The sequence below is a fragment of the Lepisosteus platostomus genome, chromosome 18, assembly GCF_059453375.1.
Source record: "Lepisosteus platostomus isolate fLepPlt1 chromosome 18, fLepPlt1.hap1, whole genome shotgun sequence".
NCBI lineage: Eukaryota > Metazoa > Chordata > Actinopteri > Semionotiformes > Lepisosteidae > Lepisosteus > Lepisosteus platostomus.
The window spans coordinates 3,970,043-3,993,778 of record NC_142628.1 but is presented as its reverse complement, the minus strand read 5'-3'; the positions used below and the strand labels follow the sequence as shown (position 1 = coordinate 3,993,778).

General features: G+C 42.3%; 1 protein-coding gene across 5 annotated transcripts in view; it reads left to right on the top strand.

Moving 5' to 3' along the window:
- dusp8a (dual specificity phosphatase 8a) overlaps positions 1-23,736 on the top strand; it is an 88,363-nt gene that overhangs the window by 5,760 nt on the left and 58,867 nt on the right. For 2 of the 5 annotated variants that reach the window (XM_088610966.1, XM_088610969.1), the window contains exons 2-3: positions 3,282-3,396; positions 13,533-13,904. In XM_088610966.1, the coding sequence (XP_088467092.1) occupies positions 13,674-13,904 (231 nt within the window). In that variant the 5' untranslated portion in view covers positions 3,282-3,396; positions 13,533-13,673. Of the gene's footprint in view, positions 1-2,068; positions 2,469-3,281; positions 3,397-13,532; positions 13,905-23,736 lie in introns of those variants that run through there. The other 3 variants (XM_088610965.1, XM_088610970.1, XM_088610967.1) reach the window with 2 other exon arrangements.

Here is a 23,736-nt window from a genome sequence, read left to right as displayed (position 1 = left end):
AGTAATAGGTTTATTCCATGCTGAAAAAAAGAAGAAAGAGAACACAACGTTTCGGCCGTGGAGCCTTCTTCTCTTTCTTCTTTTTTTTTAGCATGGAATAAACCTATTACTTGTTCCTTTGTAATCTAGACTTGAATAACTAAAAACAACAAAACCTATGTGAAAGGCCGATAGTGGATGTATTTTGACCATTTCTGCTAACTCTCCCTAGAGGTTGGATCCTGAACTGAAAATAGTAAAAGAAACTAACATGAGTGAGCTATTAAACAGGATCTGGTGTGGCTTAAGAGACGGAGATGGCGCTAAGTCAGTTCAGTTCTGCAGAGCCCACTGCTGACCCACACTAGATCACGAATAAGATCACGAGTGGAGATCACTACACGCTGTAGTGTTGATTTACCAAGAAGGTTAAAAAACCTGAAGGGTAAAGTCTCACAATTCAGTGCCGTACTCAGAGAGTAATGATTTAATGTCCTGCTTTTGGCATTACTCTCTTGCGTGCATGCATAGTTGATTTGCAACAGAATGGACAATGGCTGCTTTCAGTTTGAGTTCGAACATGAGGAAGGAATATATTATTGTAGCTATCAGGTTGCTCTTAGTCATAGTTACTACTGACTTCATGGTATCCCAGGCAGACTCTGGTCTTTTGCCTGTTCCCACAACTGGCAGTTGCTCTGGAGAAAGTCTGGCATCTTGTCTGTTAAACTGATCACCATTTACCATTATTTGTTTTCCACTGATTTTCACATTTACCATATTTTTAAACTATACAAAATATTTGTTTCACTCCTTTAGAGCATTCTTCAAGTTATTTTAAAACCATTAGCCTTTAATGCCCCCAACACTTGGTGTATCTTAAAGAAGTATGAGACCAGGATTCAGAAAGTCTTGAACTCTTCCGGACAGACACGGACAGGCTCAGTAAGTTCAGGTCTGTATGATCTCATATTTTGTTGAGATACAGTATAGAAATATCAGCTAGTGTTTACCTCTTTTGAAGTGTTGCTACTAAGCCTTTGTCAGTTTCTTCTTTAATCCTCTGTTGCTATTCCTATCTGTTTGACTGTAGAGGACTAAGTCATATCACAAGGTTGATTTATTGTTTTCAGTTGAAGCTGATTGGTAAGAGATTTGGTCCTTACACTTACTGTTTGCTGAAGAGATAAAAGACTTATGTTAGAAGTGCATGCAGATGATACTGTAAGTTTTATTTTAGTAACACAAATACACTGCTGCTATTCAGAGAGAATGGGTTTTTATAGGTTGTACACTTTGAAGAGAGGACAGTAGGGTAACAGAGGAGGAGGGCGTTATAAAATTGTGACACTGCATTATTAATTAGGTTCTGCGGTTGTATTTGACACTTAATTTAAAATTATTTTTTCACAATTGTGAAGTTCTATACGTGTTATGTTTACGGGAGAAACATAATAGAAATCATCCCGCATTTGTTGTGAGATCTGCAAGATTTAAATACTCTTAATTTATTGTACTGTCCACTTCAGGTTGGGAGTTTGCCATGCAGCAATTTAGAAACACATGTTTTATTCCCCTAATGTAAGGCTTCATTTTTCAATTATTTAAGACTGAAAATGAGAGAAGGCAAAACAAAAGCCAACATTAAACAATACCACTTCCTTGGTCATTTTTATAGTATTCTGGTTCATGCAACTCACCCACAGAGCAAAGAAGAGATTCTCTGTGTTAAATTTTAGGACCTCTATATTTGAATTCTCCAGGGCTTTGGCATTTTAAATGAGGGGCATCACTTAAATTGAATACCGAGGCTTGTGATTCGTGAAGCACAGGATTGAAAACGTTGTCATTCTACTTTAAACTATACATTGTACCCCTGTATGTTTCAGAAAAGTTGAGTTAAAAAATATACAAATACAGTTGCTTTAAATCTCCTTGAAGAGGCATAATAACTGGAACTATAACTATAATAACTGTTCTAAAACAGCATCCCCAGTTCCTAACGCTTCAGTTCTTAGGTTCCCATGCCAACCAGATCATTCCAGCCAATCGTATTCGCTCAGTGCCTTTGCCCTTAGTGCCTCAGCTGGTGCTGATGGGAGAAAAACGGAAGCAGCGAAAGAAGTCAAGAGCCGGCTGTTTTGTAAAGCAGTGCAGAAAAGCTTCGGAAAGTGTGGTTGCCAGCTCCGCGTAATGGGGCTAATCTGGTTAGGACTGCAGTGACGAGAGGGAGGTAATGATCCTTGCCTTTTCCCCCATTAATGTGTGCGAAACAGTGCTCCGTGAGGCACGCTGTCACACTGAGCTGCAGTCCTCTGCGCTCGCACTGCGTCGCCAAGTCCCATTCCCCGACTCAGGTGCCACAAGAAACCGGCCGCACCTCTGCTGTGCTCGTCAGGGGAGCCTGTCCCCTGTCCTGTCCTGCTCGTGAGCGCTGGGCGCCCTTGCCTGTCGAATGCGCGGGACAGTGCTGGAGAGCCATTGTGAGGGTAAGGCAGCCTTCTCTTTTGTAATGCCAGATCGCGCTGACTCTTGGCTTTTATTTATCCTGGAGAGCAGGGGGGGGGGGTTCATGCTGCCTTGGCACCCTCATCCTTTGTAGAAGAGGGATGAACTGAGGAGCCCGCTGAGAAAGGGGTTTAGTCGGTTTTGATTGTGGTTGCGCGTGGCTCCATTAACAAGAACCTCCACTATTATATCGCTGAACAAATTCATGGCTCAGTTAGTGTGCCATGTTTTGAGGTGGTCACTATCTTGCAGACCTGGAAAGGCAATATGACAGCTGTAAGAACACTGTAGATGGAGGAAGTGTTTTCAGTTTGTCTTTGAAAAGCCAAAAGCACTTAAAAGCCTTGATGTATATTATTTATACTATTTAATTGAATTGGATAGGTTCAGATATACAGGGTATTTGTTCATTGACAGTGATCAATTTCTATAATTGTGGAATAGTCTTAAGAATACTGTATGAAATTCAGATGAACGATCTGTTCAGTGTCTTAATCTTGTGCATTAATGATAGAGTTAATTTTTTTTACACCCAAGTACAGATGAGCATACATAGGACATAAAAAGTCCTTGTGTAGAAAAATAAGATAAAAATTAAAAAAATAGAAAACTAGGATTATTTGTCATCAAAAGTAATTGGAACTTAAAACAACCTCGGACTGAGATTTAGCCGGTGTGTCCTTCATCTAAAAATATTAATCAGATTCCGTCTGGAGTGGGTATAAAACGCAGATGAGAACCTGGGTATGATCGCACTGTTCAGAACCCCTTGTGCTTCTTGCTTTCTTCACCAGAGAGCCTGCTGGGTTTCTGAGCTGCAGTTGCTAGGGCAAATTCCTCTTGGAATTACATCATCTCCCACACAGGAGCCTGGCTGCAGCTGAGCTTCCAGAGGGAACAATGTGAAAGGTCAGTGCAGGTTTGTTGGCAGAGCAGGCCGAGTTTCAAACTGCTGCTGACCTGAGCACGTTCTTCTGAAATACATGTGTTTTTGTAACCAAAGCCCTCCCCCCTTATCCCCCCATTTCTCACAGTGCCTCCAGACAGACCTCCGCCCAGCCCTGAACAACCTTCCATTCACATTGCCCTCTTGCCGCTCGAGAGCCCAGCGCCCTCATTGTTTTTAAAGTGTTCAGACTTGTCACTGAGCACGGCGCATGCCAAAGTCAGATGACGGGTTGCTTTCAGTGGAGAAATCACGCATCCCGTTCCTTAGCTCCTGGTTTTTACACATATTACTTGTGGCGGTGTCAAGTCAGTAGTGTGTTTGCTTAAATCATTCCTTGAAGACAAAAGGCAAAGAGTCTGGCTCTTTCCTTTCCCAGCTGGAACTCAGTCTCCCAAGGCCCTGCTTACAGGATGTGCACCAGTTCTGCACAAGAGGTTGCCTGGTTTTTAGGAAGTTTGTAAGCGGTGTTTTTTATGCATAGGCTCACATGTAAGACTGTTCTGTCTAGAAATGGCTTCTGTATGTGAATGATCTAAAAATATCTCACAGTTACCACTCATTAATTCTCAACAATGTAGAACACAGGTAAATCTTTCAAATTGAGTGGAGCCAAAGGACCCTATCTGTGCTATCAGTTTGTCCAGTACTTTAAGCAGGCCTTTAATGAGAATTTTCCTTGTCTTGAGACTCCTGTTTAAGTCCAGGGAGCCTAGATTGTTCCATCATGCCCATTTCACTGGATGAGTTATAACACTGTCTGCAAACTAGAGGCTGCTGGAAGACAGAAGTTCTTATCTGAGAATTCGTTTTGTGATTATTATGAGCATTAAAATACATTATGGGCAACAATTGCCGGACTCAAAGAAAATATCAATTTTTAACAATGATCAGGTCTAGAATCCAATAAAAGTCAATAAGGAACAATAATAACAATGTTAAGCTCCCATCTCAGGCACACGTTTGCAGATGTTTGCTAATGAACTTCAAAAAGTCACTGATGTCAAAGAGTTTCAATTTACTTTTGCCCCTAAAATGAGTATGAGTACAATGATGTACATGTAGTATTTTCCCCAGTAGATTTTATATTTATATATCATCACAATTGGACCTAGTTTGAGTGTGTGGGAGTCTGCCCTGGATGCAGTGGTGTCCCATCCAAGGTGTACCCCGACTTGTGTCCATCGCTGCCAGCATAGCCTCTGGCTTCCCTCCAACCCTGAAACCTGAAACGGTTAGAAAAAGGGTGGATGAATGGATTCGATATTTTCAAACACTTTTCTCATCTGAAACTGGAAAAAAGCCTAAGACTGCATTAAAATAACCTCTCGACTAGACTTGTCTCTCCCTCATTCTGGTTGTCAGGCCGGGAGGTCCTGTAGGTCTGCTGAGGTTTGTGGGGAGAAGTCTCATTTTAAATTCAAAAAGCTTAATGCATGAGCAGGTTGCAAAAAAAATTTCACCTGTTTTGATGTGGCAGGTTCTCTGTGGGTTTTTTTTTTATTTGCTTCGGTTCGCCCTGTCACTGTCACCTTGGCTGTCCCTGGTAAGGTGGCTGCAGAAGTGAGTCATCATTTCATGACACACCAGTAGGTGTCTGTACCAACCAGAACGTTTGCAGAAGAGCCCCTCAAACCAAGCAGCAGCTGCTGTAAGCAGACGCAGAGAGAGGGGACGTGTTTTGTGATGGATTTAACCAGAGACCGAGGTTTTACTGGGGATTATCTAAAGCCGACGTCTTAAAACACAAACGTGACAAGAAATGAATACACACCGCCTAAACAGGCAGCTTGTGAGACAGTAAAATTTCCAAGAAAATATCTTCTAAGTGAAGAGCTGCACCATTTTCTCTGGTCTGCAGCTCGAGACAAGCTTTTGTTCCGGGTCTCGAATGCTTTTCTGCTGCAAAAAAAAACAAACGAGAGGCAAACTTTTTTTTTCTTCCTTGAAGATTCAGCCTGGGTGTGGTGTTTACAGCAATGCTGCATTTCAGGGCATGTGCACTAAATTATCTTGTGTCAGGAAAAGAGCTGCATTGCTTTGCTTTTGGTTTTGACGCAGTTGAGGGAAGGAGAGAGAGGGGGAACATGCATTTAGCATGTACTGTGAACTAATATTTTGTTGAATAAATACTTCTTCTGTAGCCGCTGAGTGTTCCGATTTCTTAATGACATTCCCAGGCAGTTGGCTGTCTTCTGCGGAAAAAGAGATAAGGACAGAACATGGATAGTATTTCCCTATTGTTTCATTCAAGGATCTATCAGCTTCTAGCCCTGTCTGTCAGGCAGCATCTTTATTGTCACTACAGGATCATCTGTCGAGTTTTGTTTTTATTTCTCTTTATTGGCGACTGTTACATAAATTAGTGACCATTGTTCGTAGCATATCTCATGCTCGGAGGGTGAAGTAGCTGTGTGAATGTGTCATCCATTACTGTCAGCGCATGTAATTAATGAGCTTGTATGGAAAATAAATGAATGGCTCAACAGCAGTTGATTAGCAGTGGCTTATCTTTTAATGGGTGATATTGCACAAGGCTGTGTTACTGTACTCATCTGCGGCTTCACTCTGGACCAACTTCCAAATTGCCAAAACTGAAATGTCATGACTCCATCTTTATTGGTGAACTCTGCACTCTGCACTCTGGCATGTGGCATGTACTACAGTGCAGTTGAGTAACTATGCATTATGAGGTTTATGGGTTGTGAAGTGTGAACCGAGAGGATTCAAGAGAGTTCAGTAGCAACATTGTGCAGCTCAGCAACCCTTCCTTCCCCGTGAAACTTGAAGTTGTTGTCTGGGGATGTTCAGACTCCCCACGCCTCCCCTCATGCAAACAGATTGTTAGAATGAGATGCATGAAAATGAAATAAAAACAATTCGGTGCTTCTGTCTGTCCTCTGCTAGCATTAGTGTTAGCTGTGCTTGAAAAATAATCCTGTACAGTACTGCAGCTGTGGAAGTAAATGCACCATAGACGGCTTCCTTCTGCAGCTTCTCTCCAGATTTAATAGCATTTAACCAGCGTTTAACAGGACTGGAAGCAAGGCTGCGTTTGCATATCACTGTCACCCTGTATAAGGTTTTACATTGTGGGTTGTGGCCATTCTAGTAACGAAACGAAGAACTAATATCTCAGCATTTTACCTTCTGTATCTGCATTTTTAATATTTTTAACTCCATATGTCATATTCATCTGTTCAAATTCAATCAAAACATGTAACAGGCATAAGATACTATCCAGGACCTGGAGCTCGCTTCCACACCAGAAGCTGCCAGTTTGAAAACAAACCTGAAATGCCACAGCAAGACGTGGGTCTTATTTTCTATCCCTCGCTAACTTGAGCTGACAGAAGGGCGGGGAGCTGAGATCTCCTGGTTGAGCTGTCCAGCCGGGACAGGTAGGCATGTGTTTCATTAGGCAGCTGGCTGCACCACAAGCAGTGGGATAAGGAAAGGATCTCAGCGATTAGCAGCTACCGCAGAGATTGGCGTGTGATCACATGGGTCTCCCAAGCTTGGCCAGACCCGGCGATGTGCTCCCTGCGTTTGACACAGTGTGCAGTTAGAGGGGGGCGGTCTCATGCCCCAGAGGTAAACGCCATGTATGAGATATCCATATAAATATCCTTGCATAATCCGCTGGCATCTGCTAAGGGCATATAGGGGCTGCCAAGATTCTCCAGCACTGCGCGGCATGCTGATGGAAGTCTTCTGGAATTCGACAAGGAGTCCTGAGCTTCTTGTCTTGGCTGAACTCCCCTGTTTGCCGAGGCCTGCTTTGGTGGGAAATTGATTAAAGCTGGAGGACAGTTTGTTTCCAGAACTGAGTCTCTGATGGGGTTGGGAAAAATCTGTCTGCAGTTATGGAGGTCTTGCAGAGTATCTCCCCACTCTTGTTCCTCGTGGGGGACAGATTAAGACGAGTCTGGGGGACAGACTCCCTCGTCCCAGCACACAAGCTACAGGGGTGCCAGTGTCAGTAGTGTGGAACAGACACGTCTGTGGTCTGTTCACAATTACTCTGCTGTAGCTGGCAGAAGGTCTGTGTCTTCAGTATCTCCCCTCTTTGAGAGTTTGAGGAGTTGTGCTGAAAATGACAATTGCAAAGAATTTAAAACATTTTGTATTATTTAATGGACTCCTTTCAACAGAGCCTCCCAGAGGTGTCTGTCTAGTTTAAACTTAAATGAGAAGAAATTAACCTCTTATTAATAGTTCCTAGGGAGGTTCTTGGAGGAAAGTGGAAAGAAAGGCTTATTCCCTAGAATCTTCTCATTGGCATTAATTAGTTCATTTTCCTGCCTCCCTTAAGTATTCTGTAATTCTTTCATATTCTGCCTTCAGGATGATTGACTTCTCAGCATAGTCTTGCAAAGTATGTGGCTCTGATAAAAAAAAGGCTCATGACACACTGTGTATTTACAATAGAGAACCTGCAGTTTGCGCAAATTCTGGATTAATGAGCTAATGTTAGTCCTTAGCATTTTACTGGTCTGTAATATTTCTGGCAGTTTAACAATGTGATCCTTCATTTATAGTTTAGCTGTTTAATCAGAAAGCACTGCTGCGTTTAGTGGAATTTTCCAGTCCCGGTTGTTTTTGTGTTTCACCGCTGCCTGTTGAACAGCTATTTTCACCGTCCTAAAAGTGACAAAACGAAGCATCGCATTTTCAGGTTTTTGCAGTGGGAAAAATATACCCAAAGAAAAATCTGGTGAATGGCACATGTTGTTTTTTTTTTTAAAGTATTCAATTAATTTTCATCCACTAACGCCATAAAATAATTCAGTCAATCATAACTCATTAAGGGAAAGAAAGAGGGCCCAGGTGGCTCATTATATGGATGACAGTTCGTTGCTCTCAAACATACTTCTGGTTTTATTCAGTGGAGTCCAAGTCTGTGCTCTGTGTGATTCCAGTCTATAGATTCTGAATCCCAGTTTCAAGATATAATAGAATCATCTTTTCATAGGTTTGTTGAACGTACGTTCATTTCCGAAGCTGTGTGCTCATATTTCTGTGTATGAGTCAGTGTGCCATGAATAACCATGAAAAATTGAATTGAGAACATTTTTTACAACAGGATAAGGAGGTGTTGAGGCTATAGAAACAGTAAAATATTTTTAGAATTGGCTTACTGTTATGATGGTATTGCTGTATTAAGATTACCAACTATGAACATAGTGAGTATTTGGAGATTCTATTTTATGAATTAGATACTGTAGCATGGCACTGCAGTGGTTAGCATTACAGCCTCTCAGTACTGAGGCCCTGGGTTCAATTCTGGACCTGGGATGCCATCTGTGTGGCGTTTATATTTTTTCAACCCTTCTATTTGCCTGGATATCTTCTGGGAGTTCCGGTTTCCTCCCACAGTCCAAAGACATGCTGGTATGTTAAATGGTTTCTGGGAAAATTGGCCCAGGTGGGCGTGTGGGCATGTCTGTGTGTCTGCCTTGCAATGGACTGGGTGTATCTTGCCTTAATGCCCATTGCTTACCGAGATAGACTCCATAGCTCTCCCGTGACTTTGTATTGGAAGATGTGGTTAGAAAATGGATGGATTTTATGAATTCCCAAAACTTATATTGGAAATCTAGCATTACTATATAAGGTGAAGCAGGGTTCTAGAGATTGCTGTCAAAGACCATCAGAAATTGTTTTCTGTCTGTCTCCATCGGTGGCCAGATGGGTTTGCATATGCAATATGAAATCTACAAAAGTAATCATTTTTTTCTCATGTGTTACAAGCTCACAGCAAAAGCTTTAAAAACAGTGAATGGATTTCTTGTCTCATCGCCATTCTTCAATAACTGTGTGCTCAAGGTGTTAGCAGTACTGCCATATGTATTGCCGTAGATTGGCAGTTGGATCCAGCCCAGATGTGTTTTTATGTTGTTGAACAATAGTGGGACCAGCTGGTACATTATATCAGACTAATCGACAAGCCTCATCATGAGAAAAATCTCTGTGTGAATGTGTCGTTGCTTTTTTTCCTGTGGAAACTGGATAAAAAGGAGAAACTGTACAGAGCAGCTTTTGAGCAGCCCCAGATCCTATTGATTGGAAAGTGGACTAAGAAAGCATTTGCCTAGATGCAATAAAATGCAAATGCATATGGGTGCTGTGCTGACTACACAGAACTACTAAAAGGGTCAATAGTGGCTCCATTTGGCTACACCAATGTTTTAGAAGGTGGGCTTCGAATTGAGCAAGGTGCACTGTCTGTACAAAGACAGGAAGTTGCAGTCCATCAGAAGGCTAGCCAGGCTGTCGCCTCTTCATATTGATCAAGAATCACCAGGGCTGTTTGAGATGAAGTTAGTCAGAGTGTCCTTAGATTGTCATGTGACTGCGACCCCTTGGGAGTTGCCTGTGCTGTGCAAGTTTGAGTCATTTCTGCTAGAGCCACTTTTTTCCTCTAGTTGACCCTGACTTTTAGGTGAAGCACTGTGGGATTTGTAGTAGTAACAATTGGTGAAGGCCTGAATAAGAAAGTCTGCACAGTCCCGATCTTACCTCCACTGTGTCCCTGTGTGTTTTACTTTCCAGGGTTTGGAATCTGGGATTTTTGAAAAAAATGTCCAGACTATTTTCAAGAGAAATGTCTGTCATTTACTTTCACATTTCTCACAAAATGTGCTGCACTAAACTATGAATCCTATATTATTTTCTCTGCTTCTCTTCCAGGACAACAAAACTAATGGAGTTTGCACATTAAGACTGGTTTTAAATACACAGTATTAATTTAATGGGCTAGAGTAGAGGGTTCTGTCAGCCTGCAAGATGCAGTGGAACAAGTTAAAACCGAAATCCCCAAAAATCCCTCAGTGCTTGAAAAAAGAGCTGCTGATGTGATGAAAATGGAAACAAGTTAAAATTACTGAGGGAAGGGAAAATATTGAACTCAATAATCAATTCCAGAGAGAGGCAAATAGGGCTTAGGAAGATGTCATGGAAAAAACGATGTGATCACATGGAAAATATGGAGAGATATGGAAGATTAGATCTTTCATGTGAGAAAGATAAAGGACAGACAGGAAAGAGAAAAAACAGTAGCAATTAATGGGCAAAGACGGAGAGGTCTTTGACAGAGCCAGGGGAGGATTAGAACAGATGGAAGAAGTCCATATGAAGAGTTACACAGAAAAGAAAAACAAAATATTGAGATGGAAGATGAAGATCAGTTCCTAGTGTTTCAAATGTAGAAATAGACACCGAAGTCGGGGAGAAGCATGGGAGATTTATGTAATACTGGCTGAGCTATCTTTGAGAAGGATCTTTTGTGGGGCAAAATAAAAGGAACAAAATCATTTGGGATGTAAAATGTGTTTTTTGAAGTTGTCAGGAGGGGTTGAGCATGAGGGGTTTTAACATTCCTTTTATCAAAGGTTATACAAACGACATACCTTTAGGCCTAAAAAATGAAGAGTCATGAAAAATAACTCCAATTCCCCTTGAATTATACAAATGACTTTGAGCAGGTCATTTTGCAATTACCTTGTTAACGTGTTTACATGTTTCATGTATCTATATTTTCTTAGTAACTCTAGTTCAGTTACATGAATAATGCTGAATGAGTGAACTAGGGTTTGTGACATCTCTCACTGGGTCTGAGATTTTCAATGACCTGCTACTTCCCCTATTTTAACGTTTTCTAAAAGTGTTACTGAGATGCTTTGTTAAATGGGGCATTTCAGTCTAGGGAGATTATCACAGTTTTTGGGTTAATGTCCTTGTGACCCTGAATTAGATTATGCAGATTAGAAAATGGATGAATGGAGATTATGTCAATTAATAGAGCAAAGATCACGGGTACAGATCAGTATACATAGTTTACAAGCTTGTTGATATGTGTGTATGCAGAGTTGGACAGCCAGATGGTTGTCCTCCATGCTGTGTTGTGATGAGCTTCAGTATCAGCACAGGCAGGAACCCTGACCTGCCCAGGGAATGGTGTTATTCAGGTGCCAGGGCACAGAATGAGCCATTAGAAGGAGTTGGAGCTCAGGTGTTAGTGGTACTGCAACAGAAAATGCAGTGCATCGAATGAAAAAGGTTCTCTGCTGCTTACATGCAAAACTCAGCACAGACAGATCTCCCATACTAAAGTATCCCTCCATCCACTTTCTATCCAGCTTCTTTCAGTTCCTCGTCCCCGGGGAGCCGGAGCCTATCCCAACAAGCAGTGGGCACAAGGCAGGGCACACCTTGGGAGGGACACCATAACATGCACAAATTCATGCCAGGGCTAAGCCATTTAACTTGCCAGCATGTCTTTGGACTGTGGGAGGAAACCGGAGCACCTGGAGGAAACGCAAATACAGCGAAAACTCACAAACTCCATGCGGGTAGCTCTTCAGGATCTGATCCCAGGATCACAGTGCTGTGAGGTTATAATTCTAACCACTACGCCACTCTTGCATAGCAGTGATCTGTATATGACACATCTAACTGAGTGAGGGGTCGTAGTTTTATTATATCCTTGCGCTCATCGCACTTAATATTCAGACTCCTGCAGTGTCTCCATCTAAGTACCTCACAAATATTCCATCTGCTGTGGCATAGCTGGCCTGAGGCTGTGGAGTGGGGCTTGTTATTGAATGTCTTTCCTGCTGGAGTGGCTCGGTGCAGATCCAAAAATATGTCAGCCATCCTCTCCAAGCAAATGCATCCTGTTTTCCAATTTAGAGGTGTGTTTGTTTTATTGTTCTGAAATTGTCTTAGATTGATTTAAAGGATCGCGTCGGTGAAATTCCATGTGTACACGTACGTGTCTCCACCTGATCTTGTCAGGAGGGAGAGGCTGAGCAGGGCTTGAGCTGAGTTCTGAAATGCAGGATCTCAGAACAAAGCCAGGCTGCTGCTCGTGGCCCAGTAGACAAGTAGAACCCTTCCCTCTGTCCAGGAGGTCCAGGTCCAGCACTCCAGGGTTCACACAGGAGACACTGCTGCAGGAGGGGCCATGGATTGGATGAGGTGTTAAATTGAGGTCCTGACTGCTTTGGACATTAACGATCCAGCGCCAGGGTTCGAAAGAGAAGAGCAGTTAACCCTGGTATCCTGGCTTACCTCCATTTTGATGCTGTACAGTCTAGAAGAAATGCCTTAATTTCTCCCTTAATTCAGTTGGTTATTTTTGGGATCCCTGGGGATGCCAAGTGCTGTATAAATGCATTTAATTTTGATTGTTCTAAATAAAACCTTTAATATTACTTAGTTTCCTGTTTATTTTTGCTCCCATTCTTGTTTGATAAAAACAGATGTTTTTTTTGCAGTCAGTGCAGAATGTACATTTTTATTTATACCGTATCTTAGACAAATCTTGAATTAGTTAGTTGCTTTAGAACTAAGGGACCTGGTGAGTAATGAAATGTGTTTGAATGATGCTGTAGTTCCAAAGAGAAGCCACATCACCTAGCTACCTTTTAAATCAAGATGCAGCAACAATGAATATCTCCTTTTCAATTGTTTTCAACTCTCAGTCCTTTTAAAATCCACAATTGTAATAAAATACGGTGAAGCCACAATTCTTTAATGTATAAAAGATTTCTCTATGAAGAGAGCTTTTTTGATATTATGTGTAATCTTTCATATTAAAACCCATTTTTGCATTCATATTATCTTGTGATAAACAAGGTGGGAGAGACCGCTTAGGGTGTAATATTGTTTAGTTATTTACCAATTAGCATTGAATTTTGGGGGGAATTAAATTACCTGTTGTGTACTGAGAAATGTTTTATTGTGACTGCTACCGAATGAAAGCTGCATGCTGTTAATCACTGTATGTGTACTTGTGTACAAAGCTCCTTGCAGTGTAAAAGCTCTATCCTGAAGTCATCTCTTCACGTATTCTGTAAGTGTTTTACAATTACAAATGAAAATCTGAAATTAAGTATATTTGCCTTGGGATTTCCTTTTGAGTTTTCTTTGTTGCACAAAGACTCGTGTGAGGCCCCCCAGTCAAAAGCAAAACAGATTTAGTTTTCTAAAGCTTCTTCCATTATTTTTTTACAAATATTTTCTTTAAAGGTTATGGAACTTCTTAGGAGCCATGGTACTGATAATGTTCTCTTGTGCTCTCTTCTGTGCCCAGAGACGAGGAAATGGATGGTATGAGCCCACTGTCCATGGCACTCCTGTGATCCTGCCTGCCCGGTGCCTGCTCTCCGCCTGCTCTGCTCGGATCGCCCCCTGCCTGCCAAGACTCGCTCCCGCCAGCCAGCCAGCCCGAGCCATGGCTGAGGAGAAAGTCCGCCGCGACCTGATGGACACGCGGCGCCTGGCCAGCCTCCTGCAGCGCGGCGTGGAGCGCCCCCTGGTGATCGACAGCCGCACCTTCTCCGAGTACAACACCTCCCACGTCCTGAGCTCCGTCAACGTCTGCTGCTCCAAGCTGGTGAAGAGGAGGCTGCTGCAGGACAAGGTGTCTATCACGGAGCTCCTGCAGCCCAGCAGCAAGGTCAAGGTACAGCTTGGATCGCCTCTGACCCCGTCTTACTCGCTGCTGTCCGGCGGTCATTCCCAGTTTCACAAGCCGCATGCTCCTGTCCATCCACTGACCGTATCCTTCTCCTGACCTCCTGTAAACCCCCAGTGACAGACTGTAATAAGGCCAGAACAGATACAGCCTGTTTACTTTGTCTGATTTATTGAGGAACAGGGGGCACAGCTCAGAAGTGGTTGACTAAAATTGAAACGTTTATAGAAACAGACCACACTTTTGCTGGTGAGCTCAGGCCTTGAACGCTTGGCAGTCTATCCCTGCTGATTGACATGTGTGGAAATTTGGAGTGTAAAGAAACCAGTTACGTGTTGGTGTTTCTATTTTTTTTTCAGTGGGGTTAAATTTAAGAGGAGTATTTTCTGTTTCCCCTTCATTAATTAAATGTTAATGAAATCTTTCCTGCCTGTGTCTCAGTTACATATCAGCCTGTTCCCTCTGTGCTCCCTTTCAATAAAAAGAATAAGGGGGCAGGGAGGTCTCCTGGAGCTGTTGACCTAGAACTACACAGCATTCCGTAGCTTTATGTGAGAAAAGTAGATGCCTTCATGCAGATTGATTGAATGCCAGGAATGCAGCTAGTGAAAGAGTGTTGTTTAAATGATTACTTGTGCTTTGCTTAATCAGGTTTCTTTCTACACATAGCATGAAAAGGATATTTGTGTGTTTAGTGAGTAAGAATCTTGTGTAACTCTTGGTCAAACAATCCACCAGATAAAGCCTCCCAAAAGGCAGCTTAAAAGGGAGCCCTGCAGCTCAATGCCTTTGCTGTGCGTGAATGAAAAGGAACCTGAAGCAGGTGACCCAGCTCTAGCCTTCACCCCATCTGAATGAAGGGAGTACCAAGCAAGGTTAGGTCGGAAGGCTGTGGTCCCTTTAAGAATCCCCTGAGTCCTCTTTCGCTGTGCCAGCCTCTACAGCTGGCCGCCTTTCATGATCTCCCTGTTTCCCCGTAAAGAGGATAATGCCAGCGATTAATGAAAGGCTGGATCAGGCTGGAGCTGTCCAAAGGGGGCTCTTTGTGATTGGTTCAGCATGACATCATCCCCTTTGTGTAGCCCGCTGGCAGGCTGGTGGCGGGGCACGTGCAGGGAGGCTGCTGAGAGTCCGCCAATGCCCTCACCCCCCACCTCGCCTGGGTGAAGGGATGCTTTCGCTCCAGGAGAGAACCCATGAATAGAGGACGTGGCTAATTTTAATGAGCCGCTCTCTGTTCATGTTAACAGTCCACACCCCAGTCAGTCATTAACTTATAGTTATAGCTAATTTCATCTGCTGTTAACAGTTACTTAATGGGTTGCAGGTCATGTATTATCTAAGGAACAAGTAATAGGTTTATTCCATGCTGAAAAAAGAAAAGAGAAAACACAATGTTTCAGCCGTGGAGCCTTCATCAGATGAAGGCTCCACGGCCGAAACGTTGTGTTTTCTCTTTTCTTTTTTCAGCATGGAATAAACCTATTACTTGTTCCTTTGCAGCCTACGCATGCTGACGCAGCTACCCACCTGATGTATTATCTAAGATCACTTAATTGGCCATATACAATTTTATTAATGTATTAGGAATTTGTCTTTTCGCCCCTGGAGCAGCTGGGGTTAAGGGCCTTGCTCAGGAGCCCAACGGAGTAGGATTCCTCTGCCGGCCACGGGATACGAACTGGCAGCCTTTCACCCCCAGGCGCAGATCCTGAGCCACAGAGCCACCGCTCCGCCCGTTATGCCACTGTTCTCTCAGGGTTGTGAGCCTGTTAGAGGGCCTGTGATTTATGCCTCTGTTGTTTCAAACGGGCACTAAATGGGGAAAGCCGTGATGTCAGGGCTCCGGCACTGTCACTCTAGCGCAGCGTCGTTCATCGCCAGGGGTACGCTCAAGTCCTGTTTCTTACCTGTGCAGGTCTCCATCACCCTCTCCCTCAACCTTTCAGTTGTTTAAAATATTCCCCAAATATCTCACGCGGTCTGGTAAGATAGTTTAATATCACTGTTGTAACATCCCCCTGATGTGTAGACAACATCTAATGCTTGGTAGAGTTTACTTTGGTACTGTATGACCCAGTGCTTGAACTGGGTCTGCTACAAACTCTTGTTGTGATTTTGATTAGAGTTGTGTCAGAAACTGGTAAAAAAGCCGAGTAAGCAGTAAGCAGTAGTGTTATATTAGGAGATGGTACTGTATTATTTGGTTTAATAATAGTTGTTATTGTTATAGTGGCCTTATGGAACTTTTCAAATTCCGATTTACTATGCTGAAGTGAACTTTTTACAAAACACATCTCATTTGTGGTATCTAGCATTTGCAGACTTTCAAAATACATTTCTCTGATTCCTTCTGTGATACGGCATGCAAGCAGTCATGACATCTTCACATGACTTTAAATAGATTTCTGTGTCAGCCTTGGGTCTCCTCCAGCAGAGAGTGGTGAAAATGATCGGATTTAGTTAATAACCTGACCATATTTTTAGCTAGTTACCCTATTTTTTCTCCTGTTCATCCCCATGCCTCTCAGATTCCCCTTCAATGAAATTGTAACTGTGAACGGTTGTGACTCTGGCAGGAGTGCCTGGGCTGATTTTATCAGGTGGTAAAGGCGAACGTGAATTTGAGTTAGCTTGCATCATCCTGGTTTGAAATTTGAGGCTATGTTTCACCAGTGCTCTGCCGGTGAGCTTATTTTCACAGCGAAGTGCTAGCCAGTCCTGGCTCTGTGCTGATCCTCAGTGCTAAATGTACTAATGAGCCAAGATGACAGATGGCATATATCGATCCACAGGGAAACGAATGCTGCCGACATTGAGAGCTGGCAGTGTAGTGCAGCACCATGGGACCCTGCCTGCTGCAGCTATCTGGTGCAGAAAAGCAGGTTTGCTTTGTTTTTAGCAGTGAAGCAGCTCAGCTTCATATCTGCAGAGGCATCGCCCAGGATTATGAGTCCAAGCCTGCAGGTGTTCTAAGATTAAAGTTGTGAATCTGGCTCCTACACTAAAGGGGTTTCATGCTTTGACAGGTGCTGAGCATTACGGGATTCCACTCCGGCCACATTCCTCTAAGCCAGGACAGAAAAGCAAAGTGAAACTCCCACAGCATAGAAGTTTGATCCAATTCAGTCTTGAGAACCTACTGCATGTGCAGTCTCATGTACACACTGCACTGATGAAGAAAAGAGGAAATCTATCTTTTCAGTTCCCACAATGACTGATCTGTGGTACAAATGCTCTCTAATTATTTTTAAACTTTCAATAAATATTATAAAGAAACTGCTCATTAATCAGGCAAATCTTGAGGTCTTCGTAATCAGCATTCTGGGAATGATTCCCTGGCTGTTGCTGGGGGTTTCTCTTATTCATTTCATTAGTGCATACAGACTCCTCGTTGGACAGACTGTTTTGCTCTCACGGTGCTTGGGGCAGGAAACTACTAGGCATTACTCTTAACAGTAAAGTTTATTCCATGAGAAGTGATAGTTCCTGGTGCTATAGACCTTTGGATTTGTAATAACATAGTTGTGTACAGAAAGACATCATTGTTTAGTCACGTCTAATCTTTTAAGTGTATAATCAGAAGCAGTTTTTCTAACATGTCCAGGCATGTCCACCATAAATTGTAGTAACGCTGAGTACTGTGTACTGCCCCTCTTAATATTGGAATCATGGCTAATTAATTTTTCTTAATCTGTGTATGTTTCCACTTAACTTGAAGTATAAGGGATAAAGTAGGTAGGCAGACAATCCTGGATGCCTGAGATAAAACAACAAAACAAGCAATTCTGTTATCCAAGCTTTGATGACAAAAAGCTCTTGTAGCCTGTGCTAGTATGTATCCTTTTGTTCAGTGCTCTCTTGGAAACTTGACAAGAAGAAAAAACGTTTTTATTATTTTCAGTTTCCCTTACTGGCAGTGTGCAAAATTAAACCTGGAACAAGGTGACATGTGACCCTGAATGTAGTGACCTGGCTGTGAATATATCCAGCTTTGAACAGGCTGGTGCAGCCATGATCCAGAAGGCCTGCAATCTAAGGTTTTGTGGGTCTCTTTAAAGCTTTGATGCTTCGGACACTTGGAAAAGCTGTTTAATTGACACAGTTACTGTAGTCTAGGTATTAGGGGAATTGCACAGTGAAGAACCAGCCTTGAATCAAAATTGGCAACAAAAACATCCCCTGTGTCAAGCAATAAGCAGCACCGGAATTTGCAAAGTGGGGTCCTTCAGTCTGGAAAATGAAGTCCACAACACCTACCCTGAGACATTACTGATAGTCTGCATGCATGTCTAGTTAGGTAATATAGTTACGCCATGCAAACGGAAGCATTAAAACCCTAACAGGATTAAAATCACTTGAGGCCCAGCATTGAATGAACAGTTCACTGGTCCCATCACAGACAGTGCTGCACTGTGAGCCCCACCACAGTGTGGAGAAAGGGAAAATGCATTAGAAAACCCCTTCTGTGATGTTTGTAAGTGTGGATATACAGTAGTAAAGGTGTCATTCAATATCAACATGATATCGGTTGGATAGACATCATACAAATGTGTGTGTGTGCTTTAATACCTTCTTAAATATTACGCACTTTCATAATCATTTTTGATTATTAAAAATGATTTCATTACAAATAAAAAAAATGATTGTTGTTTCTTTGCTAGAGTTTAATGTTGCATAAAATTGATGCTTAAATTGCTGCCCTGAGGATGAAAAAGTATTTTCAATTGAGTTGAATTCAAAGGTGTAGAAAGTCGCCGAAACAGTCTGAACGTGGAAGAGCCTAAAATGCTTAGGGCAGATGGGAGCTTCACCGAGAAATAAAACAGATAAAAGGCATATCTATATATCGAAGAAGAGGTGGGGGGACATAATCATATCCTTTTGGTTAAGACCCTCCAGAAGGAATTGCATTTGAGGAAGAGCAGGTGAAGAGAAGTGTCTGCAGCAGTCCTTGAAGCTGAGAGCTGGCGCGGAGCTGGAACATGCTGTTTGACAGCCATCGGTGGGCTCCGCACAAGCCCCCTCCAAGGGGACAGGGTCCCAGATCCGACATTTCCAGAAGGCAGAGATCGTCCTCTCCCCGTCTGTGCACGGCTCACCTGCCTGCTACCCCATGATGGCCGAGATCGTTTGGGCCCTTTCCCACCCACCGAAATGATGTCTGTCCTTGTTGACGCCATGAAACATACAGTCCACAGCCCTGCGGCTCCCTTGGTTGGTCGGTTGCTACGGCAAACATATTGGTCAGAGCAGCAGGACGCAGTGAGGAAAGATGGGTGATTTTGCAGATGTTGAACTACGTCAGTCCTGGCATTTCAGCTGTTCATTTCCTTTAAAGGGAGATCAAAGTCATTTCAAGTTCTGTTGCGTGGATAAAAGTATTCTGGAAATAGTGGACTGAAATAGGAGCTTTTGGTAGAGATTTGTATGCCCAAAAGAGGGACTGTACTGCAATCCAAGTCTTGATGCAGTCAGTCCCTGTATCATGGGTCTCTTTAGATGAGTGTTATGTTTAGTCCTGAAGAAGTATGTCCTCTCCAAAGAACTTTCAAGGAGCCAATATAATGATTCGTGCCTCACACTTATTCTAAATTTAAGCAAGGGTAGACATCCAGGATGCTAGGTTCAAGGATGAAGAGTGGTTTAAAGGGATTCCTGAGTGGCTCAACGACGAAACGCACAAGATTGGAGTGCAGAGGAGACCGTCTTGTCCACTATCCAGTTCTGACTCTGCTGTTAAAGCTGCAGAGTTTTCTCACAGCTATGTAATAATAGGTGTTTCATAATATATGCATGTTATCCTTGTATCATTGATTTTGGGGTAGGGTTGAAGTGACAGACCAATCTGCCACCCCCAAATTATTTATTATTAGTAGTAGTATTTGCTTAGAAGACATCTTTATCTGAGATGACTTGCAAGGTGTGCTACAATTTACCAGGCATGACAATTCCATAACGACAAGTCCAGTAGGTATGTTGGTATGCTGTGTAATGCAAGTGTCACGAACAAAAAAATAAGAAATTAGACTGTCTGAGCTGAAGCAATAGAAAGCAAAAGAAATGCACCACCTATTTGAAAGCGGTTGCTGAAAGTTGAGAAAGTGATGACATGCCTTCCAATCTGGGCCAGTCTCAGGGGGGTGTGGCTGCACCCCCACCAGGACTGTGACACGGCCGGCCAGTTGCTGGAGCTTGTCAATCAGGTCATCACTGGACTATGAAGTCACTCAACAAATGTACCTCCTCAAGTTATCCAGCTTCTCTGATAGTGTGAGCCGTGTTCTCCATTACACACTCTCATTATCTCATACCAACCACATGGGATAAAACATCAGTGATTATTGTTTATTGAGCTTGAGAAAGGAAACACCCTGCAAAGATGAGATGTGGACCATTTCCATTTTCTTGGCTCTTTTGAAGAAATCTTTCCTGATGAGTTGTAATTGGGGGGGGGCAGTGGTTAGTGCTATCTGTGTGGAGTTTGTATGCTCTCCCTGTGTTTGCATACTTCTGTGTTTCTGCATGGGTTTCCTTCCACCAGTGTTCAGAAACACGCTAGTTGATCACTTGGCTTTTGGGAAAATTGTCCCTAGGTCTGACTGTGTGTGTGTTGTAGTGTGTGCCCTGCGATGGACTGAGGTCAAGGCTGTATCCTGCCTTGCGTCCGTTGCTTGCTGGTATAGGATCTGACTACTCACTGCTCCTGAATTGGAAGAAGTTGTAAATACATGGAATGATGTAATTGGGGGTCTCTTGCAGCGATGTTTCCTGTACAACAGCCTTTCATGTTCCTCAGGGTCTTGCAGAGGCTGGGATTTTGTCCCTCGTGGTTATTTAGCTGGGTAAAGCTTGCTGATTAAGTGCGCAGCTGGGAAGGTTGTTTCAGGTCTCACAGGTAAGAGAGTAGTTTACCTGTATCACCTTTTAACACCCATTTAACTGAGCGCATCCAAAAGTTAAATAGGTGTTGAAAGAGTAACAGTGAATATTGACTTAATAATTTGCATGCTCTCTGTATGCAATAGAATGTTTGCTTTAAGGTGTTACCATATCACATGTTCTTGTTCCGTGGAATTGTGGTTGATCCATGCACTATCAACACCACTTCCTTGTAAAAGCCAAGTCCTGCTTTCATACCTAAACATTTTGAGCTTTGAAGGGCAAGGCCTTTAAACTGACCTTGAAGCACCACTGTAACGCACAGGCAAATAAAGAACTTTTTTAGAAGACCTGAATGTCATCAATCAGCTTTGGGCTGTGTCTGCAACTATGAATTTGAGGCTGGCTTTCAGAAGAATGTGCAAAATACACTCATGAGTCTGCTGTGGAAGGGAGTGTCTCTGAAAAAGCAATGACCTCATTCTCTGAATATCATTGTCCTTTTTTTCTGCTGTGCCCCTCTCTAATCATCTAGTTCTGACTGATGTTGTACCCATTACACTTTTCTAACTTGTTTCGGTTGTGGCAAGAATGGAGTCATTTATTTTTTTAAAGACCTTTGCCTTTTATATGCAGTTGGGAAATGTAAACGCGTACTCAAGTCTGTTAAATAGGGGTTCTGGTTTACCACTGAAGGTAAATTAAATGCAAGCACTGCTTTTATAGTTTTAAAGTAATCCTGATTTCTGCTGACAATAAATTCTGGAAGCTGGCATTAGGTTATCACTCTGCTGTGTGAGTATGCACAAGATTATCTTCTGTAAAAAGAGCTTATGATTTCAAACAGCATTACACAGATTGAAGAGCTACTAAATATAAAGAATGAATACCAAAAATCTACAAACTAAATCAGCATTCACTTGAAGCTCTTCAAACCTTGATGTACTAAAGTGACAAAAGACTGCACCGTAACACATTTTTGTAATTTGTCTTTTTAAATTCCAGTCTTGCTTGGCACAAACTATATTAGCCGGTTGTGAGCACTTAGTGCATGAGGAAGGATCTGTTCCACCTTCCAGCAATGCAGCGAAAGTCAAAATCGCGCTGCAGGATCATAGCTGCTGGCATATAACTCGAAGTGTTTCGGAATGTGCATTCCGTGTTCTAGCTCCAAGCCTCCCTGTTTTGCATTCTGACTGAAAACTCGATCTGAAAGTACAGGAGTTTCCTCAATGAAGTGCTAACACTGCGGTTGCTGGTTGGAGAGGCAGTGCGTCTGAGTGCAGGCAATCGCCTCATTCAGCTGCATTTTTAACCCATTCATTCATTCCAGTCTGGGGTTTTCCCATACTCTGAGGTGTATGCTGCTTCCTGTACTGCGCAGCTGAGGTTCAGATAATTTAGCAAAAGCTGGGACCCTGCAACTCTTACTGCAGTTGATGTTTTTTTAACCCTGTAGTTCAAATTATTATTTGAGAAAAAACTTAATTATGAATGCACATCTTATAGAATTTGATTCAGGGAAACACCTTTTCTCTGTCTGTGCAAAGTATTGAGCTTGCAAAGCTTAAGATTAAGATGAGCTACACTCATCTGACATCTCTTATTTCGAGTTTGATTAAACCTTATTATATTGTGGTTTTGTTAATTTGTTCTTCAATAGGTGTTTTATCATACTGTTAAAAAACACGGATCTATGAAAGTGTTAAGTATTGTTCCATTTATATCATGATCTTTGTTTTATGGTATTCCATTCTCTTTAAAGAATTGAAGTGTTTTAACTGCCTTCTTAAAATATTATTGAGTCATTTTGTAAATTGAGTGCCAACTTGTTTTTTTTCTTTTTCATCAAGATGAATTTCTGTATGTGCGTGTGTGCACCAAAGTGAAAGGGTTTCGAGTTTGTGAATGAGCACGATAGTACTTTTTTGGACTGTGGTCCAAGCTGTTGTTTACATTCTAAATCTACAACTTGGTTTGTGAAACAGAAGACAACAGTCCCTCCAGAACTCCTCAGAACACATGTAGATGTTAATCAAAGCTAAGATATTCATGTAGTGAGAAACTGTGATTTGCGTGTTATCAAGGCAGAACAGGCAGTAATCTTAACCACCTCCCAGTTTCCTGCAAATTGGTAGTCAGGGCGTGAAATATCAGAGACCCAGGAAAATTTAGCCATTTGATTAAAATGCGTTTGGCACCTCTGTTACTTGACCACACGCCAGAGTGAAGATGTAATCTCCCAGTGATGTCATTGCCAGGTTTAGCCCTAATCCAATTAAGGTAGAACACCTCGTGCAGTTCGTCCTCTCAGCTGGGGGCTCCTGGGAGATAATAAGGTTGGAGATTAAACTGAGAAGAGAGAGGTCTTGGGATTCTGGCAAGCCAGTATTGTGCTCGCAGCTGAGCCCTTCCTGTCAGATACTGATAAAATAAATTATCTGTCACTGTCACCAGTATGACCACTCCCATTCTCATTTTGTTTCTCAGTGCTTTATGGTTAACCCAGATCTATCTAATTGATAGATTCAGTTCATGAATGTTGAATTTTGTGGACCATTTTTGAAAAGGAATAAAAGTACGGTATCTTTTCAACTATACCAGTACTAGCTAATCGCTCACATGTCGTATCAGGCTACTCGAGTTACACTGTAGACATGGGGTTTCAGAATGTTTTGCCACGCTAGTTTTTAGTCTGTAACCAATGGGACATTTTAAATTTGAGGGAGACCTGTGCCTACCAGTAATTTTTTAAAACAAGCTCTACTTTCAAATAAATGTGTTCTAAGTGCATATTATGGATTCAGCAATAGCAATTATCAAAATATTCTGTTCCGTGTTTCGTTCCAAATAGAAGGCAGCAATACTACAGAACTAGTACTGTTGTACATTTCTGGGTGAGGTATATGTGACTCCTGCAAGATGGAATCTGAATGTC